A 13,417-nucleotide genomic window follows, 5' to 3' on the forward strand; every position below is an offset into this window, starting at 1 on the left:
TGGTCATATAATTAGAATATCATAAAAAAGTTTATTTATTTCAGTAATTCCGTTCAAAAAGTGAAACTTGTATAATGTATACATTCATTCCACACAGACTGACATATTTCAAGTGTTCATTCCTTTTTATTTTTATGATTATAACTTAAAAGCTAATGAAAACCCCAAAATCAGTATCTCATAAAATTTGAATATTGTGAAAAGGTGCAATATTGAAGACACCTGGTGCCACACACTAATCAGCTAATTAACTCAAAACACCTGCAAAGGCCTTTAAATGGTCTCTCAGTCTAGTTCTGTAGGCTACACAATCGGGAGGAAGACTGCTGACTTGACAGCTGTCCAAAAGACGACCACTGACACCTTGCACAAGGAGGGCAAGACACAAAAGGTCATTGCTAAAGAGGCTGGCTGTTCACAGAGCTCTGTGTCCAAGCACATTAATAGAGAGGCGAAGGGAAGAAAAAGATGTGGTAGAAAAAAGTGTACAAGCAATAGGGATAACCACACCCTGGAGAGGATGCTCAGTGCTTCAAGAATGTCGCATTCCTTGTGTCAAGCCACTCTTGAACAAGACACAGCGTCAGAAGCGTCTCGTCTGGGCTAAAGACAAAAAGGGCTGGACTGCTGCTGAGTGGTCCAAAGTTATGTTCGCTGATGAAAGTAAATTTTGCATTTCCTTTGGAAATCAAGGTCCCAGAGTCTGGAGGAAGAGAGGAGAGGCACAGACTCCACGTTGCTTGAAGTCCACTGTAGTTTCCACAGTCAGTGATGGTTTGGGGTGCCATGTCATCTGCTGGTATTGGTCCACTGTGTTTTGAGGTCCAAGGTCAACGCAGCCGTCTACCAGGAAGTTTTAGAGCACTTCATGCTTCCTGCTGCTGACCAACTTTATGGAGATGTAGATTTCATTTTCCAACAGGACTTGGCACCTGCACACAGTGCCAAAGCTACCAGTATCTGGTTTAAGGACCATGGTATCCCTGTTCCCAAGTGAAAAAGAAATATACTTAAGTGCATCCAAAAAAAGTGCTACTTATCATATTTTAATTGTACTATACTAAGTGTATATTAAATGTGTTATTTTGGAACAACTTAAAGTATGTGTCATTCTCATCTCATCATTAAAGTGTCATTTTAGAAATACTTGGTCAACTTTAAGATAATTGCAATATATTTTAATACTTAGTTGTGTTAATGGACCTTTTAAGTACCTTTACTGTAATTTAAATGTACTTTTTTAAATTTGACTTAAATACCCTTTTGTGCTATACTTGAACAGTTTAAATATATTTTAAATGTGTTCCCTGAACATTTATTAGCATTTCAGCATATTAGTAATTTATTACTAGTATACTCCAAGAGCCACTATTAATATCTTGGGAAGCTGCTTTATGAAACAATTCAGTATGAGAATAATGCATTATTAATGCATTAAAAATATGTTGCAAAATGCCCTTTTAGCATAATAAAAACCAGTTAAAAAAAAGTATTTTACAACACAGACAACTAAACTTTAATTTTGTGTACATTACAAAAATAAATTCCTGTACATTAAAAGGTACAGCTGCATGTATCACATCTTGAACAAAATACCATCCATCCATCGTCAACCACTTATCCTGCGTACAGGGTCGCGGGGGGCTGGAGCCCATCCCAGCTGGCATCGGGCCAGTCCATCACAGGGCCACACATAGACGAACAACCACTCATGCTCACTCTCACACCTAAGGACAATTTAGGGTCACCAATTAACCTAGTCTACATGTCTTTGGACAGAACATGCAAACTCCACACAGAAAGGCCGGGGCAACCGGGGTTTGAACCCACGACCTTCTTGCTGTGAGGCGACGGTGCTAACCACTGCATCACCGTGACCAAAATACCGTCAAATAAAAATAAAATCAATAAAATGATGACATATGATCAGTATTACTGAAAAATACACTATACACATCAGACATGGAGGTCCCTCATACGGTTCGGACTCTGGGCACGGCTTAGATAACCTCACAGCAAGCCGTCCCACTTCTGACACCATATGCAGCCAAATGCGAGAGCAGTCACCCTACCCAGATTCAAACACAGGTCTACAGGGTGCCAAACATGCAACTTCGATAGCAATGCCAAAAAGCCAGGCTCCAACTGTTCTATTTAATTCAATTTTATTTATATAGCGCCAAATCACAACAACAGTTATCTCACAGCGCTTTTCATAAAAGAGCAGGTCTAGACCATACTCTATGATGCTATTTACAGAAACCCAACAATTCCCACGAAGAGCAAGCACTAGGCGACAGAGGCAAGGAAAAACTTCCTTTTAAGAGGCAGAAACCTCAAGCAGAACCATGGCTCAGGGTGGGCGGCCATCTGCCTTGAGCGATTGGGGGTGAAGGAGGGAGAGAGAGAGAGAGAGAGAGCGCAAGAGAGGAACAGAGAGAAAGAGGGCAGGAGAGGATCAGAGAGAAAAAGAGAGGGATGGAAGGACAGAGAGGGGAGGGAGGCAGCCTACACAATATCCACACAGAGGTACAGACAGTAAAGGTGATGTTGCTATAGACTAAATGAAAAATGTTATAGATATGTATAGTAGTGTTAATGATAACAATCGTAATGTTAATGATTATAATAACAATAATAACAATAGGACTAGTAACAATAGTTGTTGTAGCAGAGGGTGTCGAGCAGGAACACGGGGGCAGCAGGTGACCCGCAGCCACAGATCCAGACTCCACAGCTCCAGAGCCAGAAACACCTGCAGGAAGTGATAGGAGGAGAGAGGAGAGGGACGAGAAAGCACAAGACTACTGGAAAGGGGAGAAGTTGTGTTAGTAACATGCAATAATGGGATGAGGTTGCATACAGAGGGAGAGAAAGTAGAGGAGAGAGGAGCTCAGTGCATCATAGGAAATCCCCCAGCAGTCTAGGCCTATAGCAGCATAACTAAGGGATGGTTCAGGACTCACCTGAGCCCCACCCCACCTGGTGGGGCAGTAAGGTATTATAAGCTCTTTAAGATAAGATGGTGCCTGACCATTAAGAGCTTTGTAGGTAAGAAGAATGATTTTAAATTCTATTCTGGATTTTACTGGAAGCCAATGCAGAGAAGCTAAAACAGGAGAAATGTGATCTCTCTTCCTGGCTCCTGTCAGAACACGTGCTGCAGCATTCTGGATCAGCTGAAGAGTCTTAATGGACTTTTTCGAGCAGCCTGATAATAAGGAATTGCAGTAATCCAGCCTTGAAGTAACAAATGCATGGACTAGTTTTTCTGCATCATTTTTAGACAGGGTGTTCAGGATTTTCGCAATATTACGTAGGTGAAAAAAGGCGGCCCTTGAAATTTGCTTAATGTGAGACTTAAACGACATGTCCTGATCAAAGATAACTCCAAGATTCCTCACAGTGGTGCTGGAGGCCAGGGCGATGCCATCAAGGGAAACTATATCTGATAATATTGCCTAAAGGAAGCATATATAAAGTGAAGAGGACATTGGTCCGAGGACAGATCCTTGTGGAACTCCATGACTAACTTTGGCGTGCATGGAGGACTCATCGTTAACATGTACAAACTGAAATCGATCTGATAAATAGGACTTAAACCAGCTTAGAGCGGTTCCTTTAATGCCCATGAAATGTTCCAGTCTCTGCAATAGGATCTGATGGTCAATGGTATCAAATGTAGCTGTAGTGGCTATTTGTCCATAAACTTAAACAAAAACAAATAATAACAAACTTCTCAAATGGCCACTTGAGGCTACGTCATGGTTAGGCTTTACGCAGGTTCAGAGGTACCAAAGCAAAGTGATGTCCATAACAAGATTGAGTTTGAGGAGGTTTATTCACACACATAAGCAAGCTCACAGACATTTCTGCTGCCTCTCTCATGCTGGTAAAAAAACATATACCCTCATGCCTGAAGTACCTCCCACCTTGACCTACTTATGCAAATGAACATAACTAACATAAATATCACTCCATATCGCTTCAGCACAGTTCTACCTCTCCTCACCTCCAATGGTCCAAAATAGTCCACTCCCGCATTTGTAAAGGGTGCGTTATCAGGCACAACTCGTTCCTCTGGTAAGTCGGACATCTTCTGTTCTCCAAGCTTTCCTCTGTACCTTCTGCACACTGTACATTGTGAGAGAATCTTCCTGGCCGCAGAGTTGGCATTTATGATCCAATACTTCTGTCTCAGTCTGTGCAGCATGTGATTGCGTCCAGCATGTCCAAGTTGGCAATGGATGTAACGCAATATGAGCTGGGAAACATGCAAATCCTTTGACAGAATCACAGGATGCTTTACCTCCCACGGCAGTGCAGATTTAAACAGACGTCCACCAACTCTGAGGATGCCATCTTCGATGAAGGGGTCGAGGCGATACAGAGGACTGTCTTTAAAAACAGTCTTTGGGTCATGTTCTAGTGAGGAAATTTCAGTACTGAATCTTTGGTTTTGTGCAAACTGAATTATTGTCTTTTCGGCTTCCTCCAAGCGCTCTGGTGTCAAGCTGGATTTTCCAAGTGCGGCTTTGAATTTTTTAATCTCCTTTTCCACATTCTCATTCTGGTTGACCACATATTCTTTTCTCTTTCAGCTTAAAAGTAAAAGTCTTTCTTTCAGCTCCAACAGCCAGGCCACTGATGTTTTAAGCTTTCTCCAGGATGAAAAATAGTGAATGAGCTGACTGAGAGGATTGTCACTGTGTATTGTAACAACATTCACCTTAAGTTCCCTTTTCACCTCTGCATCATCAGATGGAATGGAAGAGGAGTCCAAGTCGAGTTTCGGCCACCTGGTGGGGGCAAGTGCAAAAAGTCTGGTCCTTTTAGCCATTTTCCTTTCCCAAACTCCTGAGCTCTTAGTCCTCGAGAAGCTTCATCTGCAGGATTGTCTTTGGTGTTTACATACCTCCACTGATCTTTGTCTGTGGATTCTCTTATGGTGCTGACACGATTGGCAACATATGTGTGAAAGCGCTTTGTTTCATTAAAGATGTACTTGAGAACAGTAGTGCTATCGGTCCAAAAGAATGACCTTTGCAATGGCAACTGTAGCTCTTTCAACAGCATTGTGTTCACTCGAACAGCAAGCACAGCTGCAGCAAGCTCAAGGCGTGGAATAGTCAGTTGCTTTAGAGGAGCGACACGAGCCTTGCCTGTGATAAATGAAACATGCACGTTGTCAGTGCTCTCCAATCTCAAGTATGAAACAGTGCCATACCCTGTTTGACTAGCATCTGAAAAATGATGCAGTTCTGCTTTCACTTGTGTTCCAAAGTTTTTGGGTTTAATGCACCGTTCCACTTTAAATCCACTCATATGCTGAAGTTCAGAGAGCCACTCAGACCAATGTTCGGAGACATCATGGCGAACTGGCTCATCCCATTTGAAGTTCATTCTGCACAACTCCTGTAACAGTAACTTGGCAGGGATTATGAAAGGAGACAGAAAACCCAGCGGGTCGTAAAGAGAGCTCACCACAGAAAGGATGCCCCTCCTAGTGTGTGGACGTTCCTGCACTGCAGTCCTGAAGCTGAACGTATCTCCTTGAACACACCATTGCATCCCCAGAGCTCTTTCCACAGGGAGTTGGTCCCTGTCCAAATCCATGTTCTCCAAACCCACTGCTCTGATTTTGCTAGGAATAAGTGCAAACACATTTGAGTTATTTGTGACCCACTTTTGGAGATGAAAGCTGCCTTTTGAGAGATGCCTTTTGAGAGATGTTAATCCATGTATGAGCTTCACTGCATCTTCCTCTGTCACAGTGGACTTAAGACAGTCATCCACGTAGAAATTTGTCTTAACTGTACGAAGGACATCGGGTGAATATTGCAGTGCATTATCCTCAGCAGTTCTCCTCAGTGCATAGTTTGAGCAGCTTGGAGAGGATACAGCTCCAAACAAATGCACGCACATCCTGTATTCCTCTGGCTCCACTGTAGCGTCTCCATTGGGCCACCATAGAAAGCACAAGAAGTTAACGTGCTTATATGGAACCCGGACCTGATGGAACATGGCGTTGATATCAGCCATAACAGCGATGGGCTCTTCTCTAAACCGAAGGAGGACACCAATTAGCGTGTTAGTGAAGTCTGGGCCCTGCAGGAGCTGACTGTTCAATGATATACCTTTGTAAGTACAGCCGCAATCAAACACAACACGCAACTTTCCTTTGGTTGGATGACGTACACCATGGTGGGGAATGTACCACACCTTTCCTTGTTCCAGAGTGGGCTCATTTGTGGGAACCTTTTCTGCATATCCTTGCTCTAACATGTTGTTAAGGAAATCAGCGTATTGAGCCTTGAATGAAATATCTCTATTAAATCTCCTCTTCAGGCCTTGGAGTCTTTGTAGTGCAATGCAGCGATTATTTGGCAAAACAGGATCATCAACTCTGAAAGGTAAGTCAATGTAATAATGTTCATTGTTAAGCACTGTCGTACTCTCCACGATTTTCATGAATTTAATATCTTCTCTTGACATCTCAAGTTGTTCATCACTTGTTCTTTCAGTAAAGTCATGATTATACTGTTGCATCAACATACTTTCCAAGTGTTCCACAGATATGTGATTAGCAGTTACAACAATGCATCCTGATTTGACACCAGTACCTTCAGAGTCTCCAGCACGAAGAGGCCCATTTATGACCCAGCCAACTCTGGTCCTCACTGCATACGGTCCACCACATTGACTGTTTATCAGTTCCCATGGCTCCAAAACTTTAGGAGAGTCGGTTCCAATGAGCAAGTCTACATCTGCATCTACTTCATGTAGTCTAATGCTGCTCAAATACGCCCATTTGGCAACATCATCCTGACATGGCACATTGACTTTAGATACAGGCATTTTTGTTTGTGTCAGAACAGATGGTAGCTCAATAAAGTCATCGGTGTCAAATCCAGACACCTCCAGACCGGTTACTATAGTAGTGTTAATGGTTTTAGTCTGCCCCATTGTCCTTAACACTACATTATAGTTTTTTCCTGATACTCCCAGCCTTTCAGCCATACTTGTAGTACAGAAGGTACCAGAGCTCCCAGGATCCAGGAAAGCATAAGTATGCACAACTTTATTACTTTTCTGACTTTTCACCTGCACAGCCACAATGGAAAAAACAGCAGTATCCTCTTCACCAGCCCCAATATGACCACACGTCTGCTGCTTCCCGGATACAGTGCTCACAGTTTCTTTGGTGGTTATCCTTGTAGTATCCTCCTTCTCCACATGCAGGACAGATGGGTGCTTCCTGTGACACACTTCACAATCCAAACGACTCCTGCAGTCTTTGCTTGTGTGTCCATGTTTCAAGCACCCAAAACAAACGCCCTTCTCCTTTAGAAACTGAATCTTGTCCTGTTGTGTCTTTCTTCTAAACTGAAAGCATTTTTCCAGAGTGTGATTGGTAAGATAGCAGAATATACATTTGAGCTGGTTACTGTGAGCTGTCAAGTTTTCCATTTCTTTATGTCCATCCTTTGGTGCATTAATGCTGGTGGCAAATGTACCACTTTTCCTTTTCTGCTTAACTTGCATGTATAGCTTTGTATAGCTGGCTGGAGAAACATCATTAATATTTCCAAACAGAGGATCTGAAACAATTTTGACTTGTTTTTCAATGAAATTCACAAAATCAACAAACACTGCTCTGCTTCCAGTTTGTTCCAATATGTCACATGCCACATTTCTCCACTTTTCCCTCAACTTATATGGGAGTTTCATTAGGATCGTCCTGAGGTTAGCTGGCATGTCCAACTCCTTCATATACTTTATATGATGTACTATATTGGAGCAACCTCGAATGAACAAAGCAAATGACTGCAAAGCATTAACATCCTCAGGTTTTATTGAGGGCCAGTTGTTGATTTTGTCCATGTAAGCCAAAGAGATTTTATGTTCACTGCCAAAATGTTCAATCAAAAGCGTTTTTGCTCTTTGATAACCTGGTTCAGAGGGCATATGCTGACAACTTCTTACAATGTCTTTTGGTTTCCCTCTAGTGTACTGTTCTAGGAAGTACAGACAATCACTGAAATTTTGAGTTTTATCCTCAATGCAATTTTTAAAGGCTCTGAGAAAAGATTTGAAATACAGGGGATCTCCATCAAATACAGGTATATTTCTCATAGGCAGAGCAGAAGCTGTGTTTTGTTGGACCAACAGCGCGGTTATTTCATTTTGACGCTGCATGATGTTCAAAATGTCCGGAGAATTGATGGATGGATTATCGTCACAAACATCTTGCAAACCCAGTGATTGTGTATCTTGCCTTTGAAACACAGGAATGACATTAGGTATGGGTAGTTGTTTTACAACATGTTTGGGTTGAACACCAACAGGGACAGAATTTAACAAGCGACTGGAGGTAGGTTCAGAGCTTTTATTGGTGGGCACATAGCGTTGAGCATTCGGATTTAGTTCATATATCCCTTGAGTTTCTGACCTTGTCAAGTAAGAATTCATGCCATCTGATGTTTGAGATGCACATCTTGACACTTTAGAGCCACACTTTGAGCTTACTTCCAGAACCTCCAATTTTGCATTTGTCACCTTTAATTCTGCCTCCAGAGCAAGTTGTTCCTTTTCTCTCCTTAAATGTTCCCGTTTCTTCCGTAAGTCCTCTTGTTCAAGTTGTATTTGTTCCTCCTGATCCTCCAAAATATGCCTTTGTTTTAGAGCAGCCATGTGTTCCTGTAACGCTGCTCTTTCTGCTTACACTAATATTTTTGCAGATGCACTGGATGAAGTCTTTGACAGTTTAGAACAAGCCTTTGAACGTGTTTCAGAACCTTTATTGGATACACTGTCCTCAGGCCCAATATCAGTTGGATTATCAGGTGGTTTAATTGGAAGTTCATATGAATGGCCTGTGTTTGATAACCAACCTTTGACTATAAATTAACTTAAGCCCAAAATAAACAAAAATAGAAATATAGCTCCAACAGTAGCACTAAGATCTAATAAAACCAGTACAGAGACAAGTCCTTTGTCTGATGCAATAAGGAGGTTGTTAGTAATTTTCACCAGTGCTGTCTCTGTGCTATGATGAGCTCTAAATCCTGACTGAAAATCCTCAAATAAACTATTGCTCTGTAGAAAGTCACACAGCTGTTTAGCAACTGCTTTCTCCAGGACCTTAGAGAGAAATGGAAGGTTAGATATAGGTCTATAGTTGGCTAAAACATCCGGATCAAGTTTGGGCTTTTTCAGAATAGGTTTAATTACAGCTACTTTAAAGTACTGTGGTACATAGCCTGTTGATAAAGACAGATTGATCATATCTAGTACAGAAGTGCTGACTAAGGGTAAAACATCTTTAAACAACCTAGTCGGGATGGGGTCTAAGAGGCAGGTTGATGGTTTAGATGAAGAAATTATTGAAGTTAGTTGGTAAAGGTTGAGGGAGGCAAAACAGTCTAAACATATATCTGGTTCTACAGCTGTTTCTAAGGTTCCTGAGTTTAGAGATAAGTTGGTGACAGTTAAGGGCAGGTCTTGGTGAATTTTGTTTCTAATAGTTAGAATCTTATCATTAAAGAAGCTCATGAAGTCATAATAATTAATGTCGTGTAAAAATTCAAGACTTGGGCCAGATAAGAAAGCTTGAACTTTTACCAACATTTTTATTATCAACAAAAACAGACACCAATTAGAATACAAAAGTTACAAAAGAGTGTGTCAGAGATCGGTGCAAAATAGAGCCCCATTCTGTTACCAGAACAGAGACCCCAGTCGACATGAAAACCATGTAACGACTGACTTTCACATCCTTTTGGCCCTCCTTTTATAGCTCTGTTTCTTGGCTTCACATCATCTCTTGGCTCTCTTTCCTACTGCACCTGAATCTGGGAAATTCCCTGACTGCCTGCTCCTCCTCTCTGTGTCCTTTGCATGCATTCCACTTGATCATGCCATTTCATCCATAACCTGACTTTTGTGGAATAAACTGGTGTTGTTTGTGCTCTGTGCTAGAAACAGGACATTCTTACTGTGATGGACTATATTGATGTATGTTTTATAATACAATTTTCACAAAATCTGCTTCTATATTTTCCTTTGTAAGTGTTTTTGATGCTATCTTACTGTGCTCCCTCCCTTTTCTCCCAAAGCACACGAACTTGCTCACACACACACGTGCTACTGCTGAGCCTGGGAAGTTAAATACAGAAAGGAGCACATACACTCAGAGCTATAGAGTTTTAACACTGTGATCCTAACTTTACACTATAAAATAACACTTTAAATGATGAAAATGTAGACCGCCATTGCTCTAGTAATTAATGATAACAATTTAGGCTATAATGCTCCAAAATAATTCACAACAGAATACTTGGCTCAATAGAGCTGTGACTCTCTGTCAGCCTGGCTACAGTGCTGAAAAGAAACCTGGGGTTGTTCCTATTTTCCTCTATTAATGACAAGTAGTACGCTGCTCTGGCATTACGGAGGACCTTCCTGTAAGTTTGAAGACTATCTTGCCAAATTAAATGAGAATTTTCCAGTTTGGTGGAACGCCAATTCCTCTCAAGTTTCCGCGATATTTGCTTTAATTTGCGAGTTTCAGTATTATACCATGGAGCTAACAGTCTTTGTTTTATTATTTTCTTTTTTAGAGGGGCTACAGAGTCGAGTGTCATTCGCAGCGAGCCTGCAGCACTATCAACAAGATGATCAATTTGGGAGTGACTGAAATTAGTATAGGAGTCCTCCGTTACTTTGTGACTTGATAATGAATTTAGAGCTGATGGAATCGCATCCTTAAATTTAGCTACAGCACTATCAGACAGACATCAATTTTTGCCCAATGGCGTGTACTTCAGCAATACAAACTCAAAAGTTATCAAACAGTGGTCAGATAAAGAGGGATTCTGTGGGAACACTATTAAATGTTCAATTTCAATACCATATACCAAAACAAGGTCGAGGGTGTGGTTAAAACAGTGAGTCGGTTCGTGAACACTCTGAGAGAAGCCAATGGAATCTAACAGAGAGATAAACGCAGTACTGAAGCTGTCATTCTCAACGTCCACATGAATATTAAAATCCCCTACAATAATAACTTTGTCCTTTTTAAGCACTAAAGTTGACAAAAACTCTGCAAATTCAGATAAGAATTCAGAGTACGGACCAGGTGCTCGGTACACTGTAACGAAAAGAATTGGTTGCAGTGATTTCCAACTTGGGTGCGAAAGACTAAGAACAAGGCTTTCAAATGAGTTATAGTTTAGTTTAGGTTTAGAGCTGATTAGTAGGCTAGAGTCGAAGATAGCTGCAACTCCACCTCCTCGGCCTGTGCCTCGAGGAATGTGAGTATTAATATGACTGGGAGGGGTGGATTCATTTAGGCTAACATATTCTCCATCACCCAGCCAGGTTTCAGTAAGACAAAATAAATCATAATCTGATATTAGTTAATTTACTAGTACACCTTTAGAAGAGAGAGATCTGATGTTTAAGAGTCCACATTTAATTTTTCTATTTGTTTGCACTATTGCTCTTGTGGTTTTAATTTTTATGAGGTTTTTATGCACAGCTCCTCTTCTGTTTACCTTTGATTTAAATAATTTCGATGGTCGGGGGGCAGACACCGTCACTATAGGATTTTCACTAAGAAACTCCTGAAATGGAGGAGCAGAGAAGTGTGTTAGACTGCAACTCTGCGTAGGGTTTTGGGTGGGTAACTGCTGAATTAGAAGGGCAGAGAAGTGTGTTAGACTGCGACTCTGCCTCCTGGTCTCAACTCTGTGTTGTCATGGATTTGGTCCACTAATAAACTTGGCCAGATTTCTAGAAATGAGAGCTGCTCCTTCCCAAGTGGGATGGATGCCGTCTCTCCGAATCAGATCAGGTCTTCCCCAGAAAGTCTGCCAATGATCTACGAAGCCCACATCGTTTGCTTGACACCACCTCGACAACCAGCGGCGGAATGACTACATGCGGCTATACATGTCATCACTGGTCAGATTTGGCAAGGGGTCCAGAAAAAACTACAGTGTCCGACATTGTTTTTGCATATGTACACACCGACTCAACATTAATCTTAGTGACCTCCGATTGGTGTAACCGGGAGTCATTACCGCCGACGTGAATAACAATCTTACTGTATTTACGTTTATCCTTAGCCAGCAGTTTCAAATAAGACTCAATGTCGCCCGCTCTGGCCCCAGGGATGCACTTAACTATGGCCGCTGGCTTCACTAGCTTCACGTTTCTCAAAATGGAGCTGCCAATGATCAGAGTTGGTTTCTCAGCGGGTGTGTCGCTGAGTGGGGAAAATCTGTTCTGTGAGACGTGAACAGGTTGATGGTGCCCCGTGGGCTTTGAATGCTTACGAAGGACTATTCCTCCTTCGGACAGTCACCCAGCCACCCCATCCTGGGCTGCACAGGAGATGCCAGGGGACGGCTACCACAGGCTAACTCAGGCCGTTCCACACTGACTACCGGGGACTGGCTAGCTAAAGACTGATCTACCAAGGTGCGGAACTGGACTTCTAAATCACTGAGCCTTGCCTCCATGTCTACAAATAAACTACACTTATTACACGTACCATTACCGCTAAAGGAGGCAGAGGAGTAACTGAACATCTGACACACCGAGCAGGAGAAAGTAGGAGAGAGAGAGGGAGAAGGAGAAGCCATCGCTAGCTGCTAAGCTAAAGTCGCTAACGGCTAAGCTCAAGTACTGTAGCGTCAGCTACCAAAACTTTTGAACAACTATGAGAAGACCTAAAAGATGGAAAGAACTGTGAGTGCTTAGGCAAAATTACTGTAAGAATAAGTGCTTAGCGGACAGTTGGCCGCTGTAATCTAACAAATGTAACTGGTATTTAACACGGTACCAACACACAAGCACCCGGAAATGGAAATGCGTCGACACGCTTACCGCAGTATGTCAGCAACATTGATGCTAACTGTTTAGGTTCAGGTGCAGTGTTTCCCACAGAATGACAGCGTAAATGTGGCGGGGGAGGGGGCGACTTTAGCACTGCATGCACTTCCAAATACTGCTTTTAAACGCTATAATTTTCTTTGTGGGGTAAATGATTCGAAATGTTTCATGAACGTTTAGAGTAGTTTAGAGCTGTTGATATATTTTATAAGCTACAGTTAGTCGAAGCGGCATTCCTTGAGATTTAGCAATAAATATGTGGGGATAACCGAAGTTGTAGTAGTGAAGTTGATGTAGGCTAATTTACCTGCCGAGATTTGAGTCCACCTCTTTTCTCAGCATAAAAGGGCGTTACCACACGCGAGGTGCAATTCTCGGCAGGCAGACAGAATTCCCGGCGCTGCAAAACGTCACCATGTCACATCACCATGACATAACATTACCTCGCGGGAGCACAGCGAGTCTGGTGCACATGGTTGTTTTTCTCTGGCTGCAGAGTAAAACTCACGTAGTCTGA

At 42.1% G+C, this 13,417-nt stretch overlaps 1 protein-coding gene across 1 annotated transcript; it reads right to left on the bottom strand.

The window, feature by feature from the left end:
- Positions 1 to 4,743: 4,743 nt before the first annotated feature.
- LOC119893779 lies at positions 4,744 to 6,425 on the bottom strand. The gene has a single exon (XM_038706113.1). It carries the CDS (start codon positions 6,283 to 6,285, stop codon positions 4,744 to 4,746), a length of 1,542 nt encoding a protein of 513 aa, XP_038562041.1. The 5' UTR covers positions 6,286 to 6,425.
- Positions 6,426 to 13,417: the final 6,992 nt, after the last annotated feature.

Source organism: Micropterus salmoides, unplaced genomic scaffold (genome assembly GCF_014851395.1).
Source record: "Micropterus salmoides isolate LMB-PRFRI ecotype aquatic unplaced genomic scaffold, ASM1485139v1 Ms_hic_scaffold_8, whole genome shotgun sequence".
Classification (NCBI taxonomy): Eukaryota; Metazoa; Chordata; class Actinopteri; order Centrarchiformes; family Centrarchidae; genus Micropterus; species Micropterus salmoides.